Here is a 14,560-nt window from a genome sequence, read left to right on the forward strand (position 1 = left end):
ATTAAAAAATGCTTTTGAAAAATTAGACATCATATACACAAAGATGAGGTCTAATAATGTTGGTTGGTATTTCCAGCATATAAACCCATGTGGATGATAGGGTGCAAATAACCACCCTAAGCCCTATTTGTATTTCAATAAATAGCAGTTCAGAGATGTAAAGTGAAAATAGAGAACACAACCAGACAACAGCCTGACTCCATATCTCTGCATGTGAGGGACGAAAAGGGAACTCCCCAACTTTCTTGACAGCTAAATAAGTTGCTTCCTCCTCCATTAATAACTGCAGGCTGCATTTTATTAGTGCAATATAACCTTGTTTTGATAATTGATACTTTTATTTTCATTTTGGAAGAATATTATCCATCTGTGGACATTTCATTCCGTTTATGGTACGAATAGTTTTTGAAACCTATGTAACAAGTTTTGTGGTTTTGTTGGCATGAAAAAGGCCGAACCACTGAACCTCTGGATTGTGGGCTTCTTTCGCTGCCGTGTTACCCATTGAGTTCTATAAGACCTGGAGGGGAAACGTCATCAAAATTACTATAAATTATTATCGCGCGGCCGCGTGGTCAAAAACATGGCGGATTTTGGTTGTCAAAGTCAGCGGAGAGACGCGGGCTCATGAAATAAAATTTTTGTCGCCCACCCGGATTTTGACAACCACTTTATTGCGATTACAACAATGATCTTATAGAGCTCAATGGTGTTACCTTGACAACTAAAGCTGTAAGCAATATGGCGGACGGAGACGGGGTTGTATTGTGGGATTCAACAGATATTTTCAATATTTTGAATCAGGTTTTTGAACTTATTGCTTTGAAATTTGTCGGATAATTTTTTGTATTAATTTTTTGCGATTAAAACAGGTCATATTTTATCGAAGTTTTATTTCTATACGAATAATGAAAGGAAACTTTTGTGGAGTTTTATTGTTCTCTTTGTCTCATTGTGTAATGTGTTATCACTTTAATGTTTCTAACATCTTCCAGGTTTTGTGCCGTATACATTAAACATTTTTTCATTTTACATGAATTTTTCACAGACTGACATGAAATGTCCCAGAATAAGTGATCCAAACTATTTGTTACTGTATGGTAGGTCCTTTCGATATTCTTATTTTTAGATCAAATACTATCGAGACTACTGGCAAATTCGCAGTTAATGAAAATAGTTTTTTTGCAATACGAACTTGCTTTTAAATTTGCTACAATGCTATTGGTTATGAATTTGAAAATAATATTTTTTACTAAGAATGAAGAAATTGCCATAAGGATATTTGAGCATGTAAATATATGAGTGAAAATGTAATATATTAATTTCATATAATAGTTGTTTCAATAACAGATACGAGAAAACGAAAAGATTTCAATGAAAGCCATATTTTAACAGCCAAGTACGCTCCACGGGTAAATAAGAATTCACATTCATTCTTAAAGTCTTGAATTAGATTAGCTGTTTATTGTAAATATATCATCTTCTTTTTAGAATGAAACAGGTTCATTTACTGTCTCATATGATTCAGAATTACAGACAAAACAATACTGTATTGTTTACGACAGTCGAACTGATTCAATCCATGATATAGGTTGGCTCATGATAAAACTCCATTTGTTGTTGAAATATTTCATCATCATTTTTCCTTTATATAGGAAGCCCTGCCGTTTCATACGCTCGTATGCTGTGGGACAAAGGAAGCAGAAATCCTGTAATCATCATCAAAGGTTCAGATGAATTTACAGAACATTGCTACTTGCCATTTATCCGTGCCTCAAACTAAAAAGTTTTTTTCTAAAAGGTGGCTATGAAAGGTTTTCTGCATTATATCCATTTTTGAGAACACAGAAAATCATCTACACCCAAATTGTGAGCAAAAAAACATTTAAAAAACAGTTTCCATTTCTCTGAAATTTCTTGTCTTCATTATCTGTCCTCTTGCCATTTCCAGGAACTTAATTCTCTTGACACATACCCCTTAGAATACTTACCTGGTCTACTATACAGCGGTACGCTTACTCAAGGACAAAATCCAGTGGTTAAAAAAGTTATAAAATGCAACGCTTTTGTGAATGTCACCTGCCAAAGCGAGATTTTGTAAGTAGAAGTTTTCTTATGTTATCATTAGCTTTAGATGAAAGAAGATCACAGAAGTCACTTTTTTCCCTTTGTAGTTCTAAGGAGGAAGGCTCCTTGTCCTCAATAAAGTTGCTTCATATTCCTATAGAGGATGTCTCAAATGCTGATATATATTCGTATTTTGAAGAAGTTGTCAAATTTATTGGTTGGTCTCATATGACTATACAACAACTTGTTTCATGAGAGTTAGTGTGCTGTAATTGTGTGGAGTAGTAACAAAGACTAATTAATATCTTCACAGGCAATGGCAATAAAATTACTTTAAATAATTTGCTGGGAAAACGTCAAAAACTTGTCTTGAAATTGCTTTTTATATTAGTTTTTAAGATTTTCCAGTACAGAATATAATCAACTAGCCATTGTTCTTTAACTAAAATGCACACATTTAGTTGTTATCCATATGTTTATGGCATGAGTAACTAGAATTAAACATATTCAACGTAGTATACTCCTAATATGTATCCTACGTCCTTCCTAAGTATCCTACACCCTTTCCTTTTTAAATATCGTACCTCTTTAGCGCAAAAAGTAAACATTTGTTTCGTTTTTAGATGAAAATATTCTTCTTGGTCAATCAGTTCTGGTTTGTTCTGATCTTAACATATGCCGGAGTGTCACTGTCGTAGTGGCGTATCTGATGTGGAAAAAACATTGGACGCTTGAAGTATGAAAAGATTTTGCTCAATTTCCAAATTAATGTATTGTTAATGTTAAGGGTTTCGTGTTTTTTTTTCAGAAAGCGTACATACACGTTAAGAAATGTCAAAAGAACATGCGTCCTCGAAGGTCATTTATTGAGCAGCTTTCTAAGTGGGAAAATCATCTTTTTGGTCAGACTATGACAGATATTACGGAACCAAAATATTGACATTTGTGAACTGTGTTCTATTTATGCAAAGAAGTTTGTAGATTCCAACTGTTGTAAATTGTTTGTTAAATTGTACATTTTTTAAATAATAAAGCCATCATGATCTGCGTGATTGAATTAGTTTTACTTGTAACTTGTTGACAGTAAAGTGGACCACTGGACGAACTAATTTGTAGTGTTGCCAACCCATGGTGCCAGCATGGTGCGATCACCAGTGGGAGTGGGCCAGTGCCAGTAGCCAGTGCACCACACTTGCGTGGCTTATTGCGCAAGTGCGTGTGAACCCACGATATTCGTGAATTGTGAACGATTTTCCGCCATCTTTAAGAATTTTTGTAGTTTCGAAATTTTCTTTGCAGAATACATGATGTTTCGTGGTTCGCAGATATGTTTGTTCGCTTTTCGCAGCGCAAAGCAAACGACAAGAAAGCTATCTTTGTCAAACCAAGTAGGACAGTTTGAAAGTTTAATTAATGATTTATGAATGGCGATAAAATTTCTTTAATTCAGTCTTTAATGCAGACTTAGAGTCACTAATAATTAAGTTGAAGTATGGCCTCTCGTTTTGTTGGTGTTTGCAATTATTTCACCTGATATCAACATTTCTTTTTGCAACGGTTTTATAATGTTTAGTAGAAGCGGTTTAATTTAAAGCCAATTAATTTGCAGGACGTCACATTTTAATATGGTGGAAATTATGAAATTCAGAAATTGAAAATGATATTTTTAATTCATCTATGTGTATTTCTGTTCTTTACTAATTCTCTCTTCGACTATGATACATTTAGAATAACACTAAAGTTGCTGTTTTGGGAGCTGCGGGTGGTATTGGGCAACCACTGTCATTGCTCCTTAAAATGTCACCTTTGATTGATCAACTTTCCTTGTATGACATTGTCAATACTCCAGGTATTTATTTGCTGCAATGTTATGGCATTCTTGTTTTGTAGAATTAACATTGAGATAGACAAAACAAAGCAGTTACATTGGTTGGAGTGCAGATGTATCTGTGTGATGTTACCTGAAATTTCAGTGAAGAAATGCATATTGCAAAATACATTGATTAGATTAGATAAAAGTCATTATATTGTCAAAGATAAAAGTTTTGAAAAGCCCAGTTTCAACATTATCTGAGAAAGTAACTGTTACTTTGGGAAGAATATGTTATTTTCTTATCTCACCTCTTGTTAGTCCAAATGACAGATGTTTTTATTGTAAGTTATTCATGTACAAGAAATTTAAGTCAAAAAGTTGTCATTTTGTCTTGACACTGTGATAATTTTTGTTGTGAAAAACAATTATGGAGCTGATGATGGACACAACAGTTGTATATATATTTGTGTATTAAATCCAAAAACAAAACAGTTTTATCACTAAAACAATGGCTATGCCAAGAAATATGCTTAAAATGAAACATAAAAACACCTTTGAAGAGGAAAAGTATTTATAGTACTTGAATAGCAATTATTTATATTCATTTCAACATGCAAGTGTAATATATAGCCAGTATATTTTTGTAGGTGTTGCTGCTGACCTTAGTCATATTGAATCAAAGGCTCATGTAAATATTGTTGTAGTCTTGCAAAAGAATGCTTATCATAGAATGTAATTACCATGATCATCACACAACTACATTGTGCAGGTCACTCACCATCAAGGCACTGAACAAATAAAGGAAGCTTTAAAGGATTGTGATATAGTCAGCATTCCAGCTGGTCTACCAAGAAAACCTGGTTAGTAAATGTTCCATGTAATGATTAAACATGACCCTTAAACAATCATTTTCTTTATCATCATTATCAGTATGGCAATCAACTGATCTTCCATACGTGCATGTATATTTCATGCCCTTTTGTGCTCCTAATTGCATATTAATATCAACAAAGTGCAAATGTTTTGATAACCAAACACCTCCCACTGATCTTCATAACATTTTTATACTCTACAATATCCCTTTCAGGTATGACACGAGATGATCTCTTTAACACTAATGCCAACATAGTTAAAACGCTTGCTGAAGCCTGTGCCAAATATTGTCCTAATGCAATCCTTACTATCATTTCTAATCCTGTAAGTATATCATTAAGTTTATTTTCTTGTATGATGAATTTGATTTTGAAGGATTGTCTTTACCTATAGGTGAATTCAACATTGCCAATTGCATCGGAAGTGTTCAAGGCTGCTGGAGTGTATGATCCAAACAGGTGAAGTACCATGTTTCATATGATGTTTTCTTTTACACAGGTAATGTTATTTTGTTGTAAATACCAACAACACTCATATGTTAACCAAGTCCTTTTATAAACCTCTGCTTCAACAATAATTCATTAAATCTGATGCACGTAAGTGATTATTTGGAGATGGGAAACTTTTACACTTCTGAAATCTGTTTCACAATGAACGATCTGGTCATTTTATGCAGAGGTCATGTGAGCCTAACGTCAAACAAAAACAAGTGTAACCATTAAAACCTACTCCAAACTAGAGGACCCCCTTCACACAAAACCATTTGGATTAATCCCTGGATTTACATAGTGATGGCAGAAAGTTATGTTTGTGGCTGCCGCTTAATAAATTGCAACGTTTGTGATTATAACTTGTGACTTATTTTTCCAATGCAGATTATTTGGTGTAACAACATTGGACATAGTTCGAGCCAACACGTTTGTTGCAGAGTTAAAAGACCTTGATATAAGCAAAGTGAAAGTTCCTGTTGTTGGAGGACACTCCGGTATCACTATATTACCTCTCTTATCCCAAACGCAACCCAAAACATCCTTCACTCAGACGGAGATTGAACAATTAACTGACAGAATTCAGAATGCAGGAACGGAGGTTGTGAATGCCAAGGCTGGAGCGGTAGGCTCACAATTTTGTCATCATGTTTCTGCTTTCGATGATGTACAAACATCGTTTTACTCCATAGCTACTACGGATTAGTGTAGTTTTAAATGGTTGAAAAATAGAAAACCCAATGCGAAACTATGAATGCAGCGTACTCTTGCTGATCATCAATCTCAAACTTTCAACTTAATATTTGTAGGGTTCTGCAACACTGTCTATGGCTTATGCTGGAGCAAGATTTGTGTTTTCAGTAAGATCAAATCCTCTCTGCTATAATGTATTTTGTTGCTTTTGTTGCTACATGTTCTCGTAAATGCATCTGTCCTACGTATATTTTTGGTGTCATTTTTCAGATGCTGAAGGCTTTACGTGGTGACTCTGGTATCGTTGAATGTGGTTTTGTATCATCTGATGTTACTGAAGCCAAATACTTTTCAACGCCTTTAGAATTGGGGGTGAGAACGTCATACAATTTGTGTCAATAGTTATTCACAAATAGTTAATCACTATGTATAGCTAATCACAAATAGTTAATTACAAATATCTAATCACTATATATAGCTAATCACAAATAGTTAATTACAAATAGTTAATCACTATATATAGCTAATCGCAAATAGCTAATTACAAATAGTTAATCACTATATATAGCTAATCACAAATAGTTAATTACAAATAGTTAATCGCTTTATATAGCTAATCACAAATAGTTAATTACAAATAGTTAATCACTATATATAGCTAATCACAAATAGTTAATTACAAATAGTTAATCACTATATATAGCTAATCACAAATAGTTAATTACAAATAGTTAATCACTATATATAGCTAATCACAAATAGTTAATTACAAATAGTTAATCACTATATATAGCTAATCGCAAATAGTTAATTACAAATAGTTAATCACAAATAGTTGATGAAAATAAACTATGCATACCCTTTGTTGACTACAACATCTAGTACACACTTTTTTGGCTAATCACAAATAGTTGATCATAAAAGAACATGCATACCCTTTGTTGACTGCCATACAAGGCACACACTTTTCAATGGTTGTTCGCAAATGGTTCATCAAAATAGACTATACATACCCTTTGTTGACTACAACATATAGCCCACACTTATGGTTTATCACAAATAGTTGATCATAAAAGAACATGCGTACTCTTCGTTGACTGCCATACAAAGCACACACTTTTCAATGGTTGTTCGCAAATGGTTCATTAAAATAGACTATACCCTTTGTTGACTACAACATATAGAACATATTCAAAGGCTGCTTGATAAAAAGATAGATTGCATACCTTTTTCCTTGATTGCTAGAAAGCATATACATTTTCCAATGACGATAACATCCTTTTCTCATAAGACGTGAATGATTACAAATTTGTGATTGCTTTTTCTAGACGAATGGTTTGGTAAAAAATCTTGGTCTTGGCGACCTTTCTGACTACGAACAGCAAAAACTTTCCGAGGTAATGTTGTTAAATGTTGTCTCTTTGTTTCCTACGATTTTGTTTCGGCAAGATTCCCCATTTTGAAAACAATAGACTTTTTATTAGTTCAGCTCATGTTCCTCCAGTCTTATTGAGATTTATTGATATGTTTTATGATGTGTTAATGAGCCATATGTGTTTTAAGATGTGCTTTACCGTTTTTGATCGTTTTAGCACCGCAACGCGCTTTAAATTTTCAAAAATTAAAATTTCGGCGTTCTTTAAAACGTATTGTGATTTGTGACAAGAATTAATATGTAACAATAAATAAAGTTCTAAAAATGGATCTATTTTGATGGGGAAAAGTTTTTGCTGTATTATTTTTAAAAAAATATTTTTCAACGGTTGATTTGAAGTTTTATGTTTATTTTATATTGGCCTCTTCAACAATTCTGTTTGTAATTAGTGTGGTTCTAATTTGTAGGCGTGTTTTAACGAGTAAATATGGCACATAATTCGTTTTGTCATCCTTCCTCACGCTCCGTTCAGCGGAAACGGAGCTTTAAATTTTTTGTGTTTGATGTTAGATGTCAGCACAATATATCAACATATCTTTATTTTGTTTAGTTGATGCCAGAGCTTCAGAAAAACATAAAAAAGGGAGAAGATTTTGTGGCGAACAATTAAAACCATCCTCGAGTATGCAGATTATTTTTCAACCTTCTAATCTTTGTGTTTAGCAGTCAAATCATTCGACTGTTTCATATGACAAACTGAAAATATTCATTTGCATGACCAAGAATGGCTTTGTTGCCATATATATATCGTTAAATTTTAAAGAAAATTTATACTAATGTGTAATATTGACGTCACTTTTTTTAAAAAAGTTCCTCACAAGGTCACAAATCCTGGTCTTACATTTCAATGGCTAGCCAAACATGAACTCTCTGATTTTCACGAATTTTTTTGCATAGTCGGTTTGATTTTGAATAATTTGGTATTTTGGCCTTTTCCAACCATCTGTGTGATATCATTAAAATACAAAATGCATTTTTTAATGGTCTTGATATCCCTCGTTGCCGCTACGGTTTTTTCATACTGAGACTTTTACTCTTGAAGATCTATTTTGGTCTTCCTTGTTACGAGGATGAATTGTTTCTCTCTGGTGAGATAAAATGATAAACACCTCCTTATCCTAATTATAAACGCAGTCCAAACAGTAATTGGAACTCACACTTTGTAATCATGCCCTCGCTCGTGCCCGTAATAACATAAAGGCTTACAAAAACTCTCAAGCTGTTAAGCGTCTCATGCCTGCTGGCCTAAGTTCAAAGATTGCAGCACGAGAGAGTTTATCTCATCGTCATCATGTATACGCACGCAAAGTACTTCAACAAAAATGTCTAAATACGCACGTTTTGTGTTCAAATTGTTTCTTCCGAAACACAAACTATACTTATATATTAATCTACATACGGTCTCCTGCAATGCAACTGTTTTGTATATAACTGTTCGTGTCCAGTGAAGCCTTGCGGTTGCTATGCAAAACAAAATAATTAGTTTGCACGTGCAATGTTTATGCTAAGAATACATGGATTCTTGCCAGCGTTTGGATTTGATAGATTATATTTTTCTTTGTATCCACCTGTTCAGCGCTTTTCATCTAAATATTTTGTCTTTACTCAGTTGCGTAATGTGTGTAAAATGCCGTGAGTGTTACGTCAAGCATGCTCATCTTTTACGTTGTTCTAGCAAATACAGCATATCTAAAATGGAACGAATGAGTTTTCGTCACGAATTTGGGTCGCGATTTTTACGTCTTTATTCACTTGCACGCAATGTGTTCTCCCTTGCACGAAAATTGTGACGTATGCTTGAAACTAAACATGTTTTTGTTTTTCGTCATGGCTTGCGCACGTAATATGCTTAGATCTTACCACGATTAAAACGAAAATTTAGCTATTTCTATGATGCCTCGTGAATGCAGCATTATAAATTGCTGTTTACTGATTTTCAATTATTGAAGTCTGATACCTGTTTTCAGAATCACTTCTCATAATTGGATGGCACGATTTGCTACGCATTTCACACAAGAAATTTTCTACGTTTTTCTGCTTTTTGCTTTTCATTGTTCCTTATATGAATATTGAATACACGTAAGAATACCTTCTATGCAATATATTTAATAGACTTTCTTGTGGGAAAGAATCGAAGTATTGCATGACAAGTTAAGTATTGTTCCGTGCAAAAATTCTTACTATTTAATTCGGACTCACTAATTCGAGAGAAATTTATCAAACAATAAAAACGGCGTAAAGTGTTTAATTCATACAGTTTGCATCATCAACTATGTGAAAAATTCAAATCGGTATTTGCGACATTTCGTGACGGCACAACCAATTGCGTGGCCGGAATTACCTCCCAGAATGCGTCGCGCAGCTCCTCTATCATGTGGCAAGCAATTCCAAAGGTTATCAAACAACTTAGCGTCTCAATGGAGCAAGGTCTTTAGCACAAGTCTTCTGCGTTTCACCTGATTTCTTATTGCCGGTCACGGTGTGGACAAATATAGCACTTATCTAGCAATGCGATTCTTCTTAAAATGAGAAATCTGCTTTTGACATCGTAATGGCTGTTTGTAAAAGTCGAGCGGTAAATTCCACAGAAGTGGCAAGCATCAACAGCTCACCTATGTTTGCGAATGACATTCAACGACAGCGTGCATGTTCTTCACCTCTGAACACGTCACCAGACCGACCAATAGGTTATGGAGCCTTTGGTGTTGTATGGTAGGGGTGTATTCTTGTTTTATTATTTCGATGTAGCGTATAAAGATTTGTAAACATTATGCTACAGGTCGCAATTGCTAATTGTCTGTATTCCAGGTCTGTCACCGACCCTCGAACTGGTAAACGCGTAGCTTTGAAAAAAATGCCCAATATCTTCAAGAATATAACATGTGCAAAGAGAGCCTTTCGCGAATTGAAGATGCTGAGCTGTTTTGATCATGAAAATGTACGGTGAAGTATCGAGTAGCTTAGTTATATATAACTCCAACGGGAGTGGCTGGGTCGACTTTTGCAAGATGTATTCAACAAGTGTTCTCGCATTTTAGGTTTTGTCCATTCAAGATATAGTTCATCCTGGACCAATAGATAACTTTCAAGAAGTGTATCCTTTATCAAAGCTTTTATTATAAAAACTTTGTATTCGTTCTTCCCACTGCACTTGTTGATGCTTTTTAGATTTTTTTTTGTTTTCAACAATTAGCCAGAAAATTTAAATGCGCAGAAATATTTCATTTTCGGTTAGCATTGCTTGCGATCAAATGGTTGTCGACGATTTTTAGTGAATGATATTATTCGTTTGATATTTGCGAAGAAAGCTCATTAAACAGCAATGAATGAACGTGGTGTTGGCTGTCATACGAAACCGACAATATAAGATTGTTTTTCCGTTCCAAATTGAGGTATTATCATTCGAAATTTTTTATCGAAAAGTTCGATTTCGTAAAAAGGTTGCAGAGTTTGGAAAACTTAATAAACTTTGCATTTGATTATAATTTATGATTGCTTGATAGATAGCTTTGCAATGCTGTTGCCCTTAGGGAACACCGGTGTTTCATTGCGATAAATTGGCATTGTACCAACACAGTCGAAGAGTCTGTTCTTCGGTATATTTTATCCTTTAATATAATTTTGTTGACTCAGCTACTTAATGTATGTGCATACAGCAATTAGCATTCAATGTATTTAACTTGCCTGGATGTGTTTCCTTCATGAAAAGTCAAGTGAACGGAAATGTCAAATGGTTAATTACAAGGTCATGTCGGTGTGTTAAAGGCCCATGTTGGCTCATCTTTACCGCCAATTGTGGTGTAATATTTATGCTAAAGCTCTGTTTCATTCCATATGCATAATAATTTACTAATTTTTAATGTGCGTATGAGAGAAATAGTTCCATTTCCTCAAATTTTGAAGTAATCTAACTGTTTTTTGTAGCAAAATTTTGCATTTTTATAATGCTGAAATTCTCCACTTTTGACATGGCTTAAGCCTTGTTTTCGCTTGCCTGTTTATGTTATAATCATAACACGGCTTATATTTTCATGGAATTTTGTGCATACCAGTATTTTCATTTTCAGTAGTTCCTATGCAAATACCTTGTTTTGTAAATTCTTTGCTTTGAAAGTCTTTGTTTTCCTTGACTAAATTTAAGGTACATTGTCACTGAACTAATGCAGTCTGATTTACATAAAATCATAGTTTCTCCACAACCACTTAGCATGGATCATGTAAAAGTTTTTCTCTATCAAATTCTAAGAGGTGAGGTTAACATAGAAACTGAAGTTTTACATATTGTGCTTTACTGAGGATTGTTCAGCACTCAATTATTATTTTTGTCATTTAAGCACAGCATGGGCTCAAAGCTGCATATAATAGACATTGTAATTTAAATACCATTCTTTGCCAAGTCACAAGCTTAGCAACAAACTTTTAATGATTGTTTGTTTCTTTTCTTAAGGCTTAAAATACTTGCATTCTGCTGGAATTTTACACAGAGATATAAAACCTGGGAATTTATTAGTTAACAGTAATTGTTTGTTGAAGGTGTGTTTGCTCTTCATTAGCATTTCAACATTTGACTTTGCCAAATAGCAAAAAATGTTCATGATTTTAATGCAAAGGATTTTTACAGATTTGTGACTTTGGTCTTGCAAGACTGAAAGAACCAAATGAAAGTATTATGATGACTCAAGAGGTGTGAGATTTTTTACAATTTATTGAGAGTGAGTTAACTATTTTTGTAAAGTACAAGTTGTTGAAGCTAACATTGGATCTGCCTTTTCTTTCTCTTGTTATATTTAGGTTGTTACACAGTATTATCGAGCTCCTGAATTATTGGCCGGTGCAAATCATTATACATCTGCAGGTTAGTCAGGCACATACTTAGATTTTGCAAACTTGAATAAAATTATTGAAGTGTGTCGTTATCCTAACACATAATTTTATCATATTTACTTTCATAGTTGACATTTGGTCTGTTGGATGTATCTTTGCTGAATTGATGAGCAGAAAAATACAATTTCAATCCAGTAGCCCTGTACAACAACTAAATCAAATTGTTGATCTTCTTGGAACTCCAAGTGTTGAGGATATGAATGATGCGAAAGCCAGTGATGGTGCCATGACTTATCTTCTTTCAAAACAGCAGAAACTGGTTAGTCCATCTTATCTAAGTTCTTGATTTTTTTTGATTTAAACAAGAAGAAAATGGTAACATTGATATATGAACATTTTGTTCATCTTTCAGCCCAGACTTGATACCTTATACAATCTGTCAAATTTGGCCAACCATGAGTCCGTTCATCTTATCAGTAGAATGCTCGTTTTTAATCCAGTGAGTTCATTTTACTCTTGTTTCTACTTTAAAGAGGATAAAGTGTTTATGATGTAACTCTGGAAACTTACTGAATTGTGAAATCAAATTTTAGACAAAGAGAATCAGCTGCAGTGATGCCCTCTCCCACCCATATCTTGAAGAGGGTCGACTTAGATATCATTCTTGCATGTGCAATTGTTGTTTTCATTCTGTCTCTGGGAGACACTTTAGTTCTGGTTAGTTGCAAACCATGAATATCAGCTGTAATTTTACATAATGTAAGCTTTTATGAAAGAATTACCTCATATCGTAATGAAAAACATAGACCTAGTAGAAGTAAATGCACTTGACATCTGCAATTAAATTTAATAATCAATGGTTTCTTGTTACATAGATATGGATCCTGTTGCCAAACAACCATTTGATGATAGCTATGAAAATGGTCTTTATACACCATACCAAGTCCGAGGTATGTTGATTTTATATATTTGATGGTGAATCCCAACAATTTTTAATTTGTGTTTTTGTTATTGTTTAATGTTTCAGAGAAGATCTATCAGTTCATGACTGAAAGACAGAATCACCAAGTACCACTTTGCATCAACATGGCTTCTCCTGCTTTCTCAACTTTTAAAAGGTATCAATGTAGTTTGTATTGCTGCTTCATGAGCTGTCTATGTTTAACTCTTTATAGATTTAACTCTTTATAAGTTTAATACTCTCTATAGGTTTAACTCTTTATATGTTTAATACTTTCTATAGGTGTAATACTCTCTATAGTTTTAACTCTTTAATTTAACTCTATAGGATAGTTTAGACATGTTTTATCACATACAATACTTTACGACCATTTGAATGCCAGCATGATTTCTTCACTTGTGAACTAGAAGTTTCACCATTCTCTGTTAAAACTATAATCTGAACTCTAGAATAAGTTTAGTTGTAATTTGAAGAAAACTTTTTGTTTTACCATTACCTGTCTAGGTCAACTGTGGCTCCTCAACCAGTGTCAACAGACTCACCACAGCAATGGTAGTACAAGTTATTGTCCTCCTTTGTTAACACTCCATTTAAAGAGCATGTTGGAATCTCTGTGATATATCGAAGTTGTTGTCATAACCTGATGGGTATAGTCTATAACTACAAATGGTTGTTCACAGGATTTTGGGTCAAGAATAGATAACTGCCTAAGAACACTGGGAATAAGTCATATCCTGGCTTTTTTCCTACGTACTTTGGCAATCTTTATAAAATTTGCAATGTCAATAGCACTATTGAAAGTAGCTGTAGTTGTGGTAAGCAACAATGTCAAGAATTTATTATTTTGGGTGCGGCAAGCTTAAGGATAATAATAGGTTACAAAAGTTAGAAAGTAACATTTTTTATCATTTTCTGCATTCTAACACTTATTGAGTTCTAGCACCTGTACATAATATAATTATTAATTTAATTTGTAATTTTGGAAAGGAAAGTTTAGGCAGATAGATAGTGGAGGTAAAATATGCCTGGTCTATTTATTTATTTATTTTTCACTGTGGATGATACTTTTAATGCCAGGAAATAATGAATTTTTTCTTTAACTTATGGAATGTTTTAAATAAAGAATTGCAATGAAAGTAGTGTGTGTTTTTGTGAAAAGGAACGACTTTTAGTGATAAAAATTAAAATTGTCGGATTTTGATTGGATAATGAGTTCCATGGAACTGAATGGCTTATTTTGTATGCATGTATGGTCTATCACAATAAAAGGGCGTTATCCAAAAGTTAAAGTGTGTGCACACGTGGTCAGGCCAAAGAAATGTCCCGAATAAATACTTAAGATAGTAATACAGACTTATTTCTCCAGTAAATATGTGCTCAAGCATCATGTTATTTGCAAATATCCC

The 14,560-nt window shown here is 33.8% G+C and overlaps 3 protein-coding genes and 1 long non-coding RNA gene across 5 annotated transcripts; 3 read left to right on the forward strand and 1 right to left on the reverse strand.

The window, feature by feature from the left end:
• Positions 1-718: 718 nt before the first annotated feature.
• Positions 719-3,124, forward strand: LOC124435561 (serine/threonine/tyrosine-interacting-like protein 1). 2 transcript variants are annotated; one of them, XM_046985562.1, is made up of 10 exons: positions 719-804; positions 1,049-1,100; positions 1,336-1,412; positions 1,492-1,591; positions 1,656-1,727; positions 1,802-1,869; positions 1,952-2,097; positions 2,175-2,284; positions 2,691-2,803; positions 2,876-3,124. In XM_046985562.1, the coding sequence occupies exons 1-10, from the start codon at positions 742-744 to the stop codon at positions 3,005-3,007; spliced, it is 933 nt and encodes a 310-aa protein (XP_046841518.1). In that variant the 5' UTR covers positions 719-741; the 3' UTR covers positions 3,008-3,124. The 2 variants fall into 2 exon arrangements, with proteins under 2 accessions (XP_046841518.1, XP_046841519.1); XM_046985563.1 differs by having other exon boundaries at positions 1,351-1,412.
• A 182-nt stretch (positions 3,125-3,306) lies between these two features.
• LOC124435551 (malate dehydrogenase, mitochondrial-like) lies at positions 3,307-8,153 on the forward strand. Its single transcript, XM_046985540.1, has 11 exons — positions 3,307-3,455; positions 3,796-3,916; positions 4,528-4,568; positions 4,650-4,740; positions 4,968-5,077; positions 5,147-5,211; positions 5,629-5,866; positions 6,051-6,101; positions 6,205-6,306; positions 7,263-7,331; positions 7,920-8,153. The coding sequence occupies exons 1-11, from the start codon at positions 3,372-3,374 to the stop codon at positions 7,977-7,979; spliced, it is 1,032 nt and encodes a 343-aa protein (XP_046841496.1). The 5' UTR covers positions 3,307-3,371; the 3' UTR covers positions 7,980-8,153.
• LOC124435638 lies at positions 7,698-8,931 on the reverse strand. Its single transcript, XR_006945114.1, has 2 exons — positions 8,769-8,931; positions 7,698-8,454 (listed from the first exon to the last, which is right to left on the reverse strand). It is a non-coding gene; the product is annotated as an uncharacterized LOC124435638 (long non-coding RNA).
• Positions 8,932-9,629: 698 nt separating this feature from the next.
• LOC124435549 (serine/threonine-protein kinase NLK-like) lies at positions 9,630-14,290 on the forward strand. Its single transcript, XM_046985535.1, has 13 exons — positions 9,630-10,081; positions 10,178-10,307; positions 10,408-10,463; positions 11,511-11,617; positions 11,817-11,902; positions 11,991-12,053; positions 12,161-12,224; positions 12,322-12,512; positions 12,606-12,692; positions 12,787-12,910; positions 13,069-13,143; positions 13,221-13,311; positions 13,659-14,290. The coding sequence occupies exons 1-13, from the start codon at positions 9,921-9,923 to the stop codon at positions 13,708-13,710; spliced, it is 1,287 nt and encodes a 428-aa protein (XP_046841491.1). The 5' UTR covers positions 9,630-9,920; the 3' UTR covers positions 13,711-14,290.
• The last annotated feature ends 270 nt before the right edge of the window (positions 14,291-14,560 follow it).

This window comes from Xenia sp. Carnegie-2017, unplaced genomic scaffold, assembly GCF_021976095.1.
Source record: "Xenia sp. Carnegie-2017 unplaced genomic scaffold, XeniaSp_v1 HiC_scaffold_14, whole genome shotgun sequence".
Lineage (NCBI taxonomy): Eukaryota > Metazoa > Cnidaria > Anthozoa > Malacalcyonacea > Xeniidae > Xenia > Xenia sp. Carnegie-2017.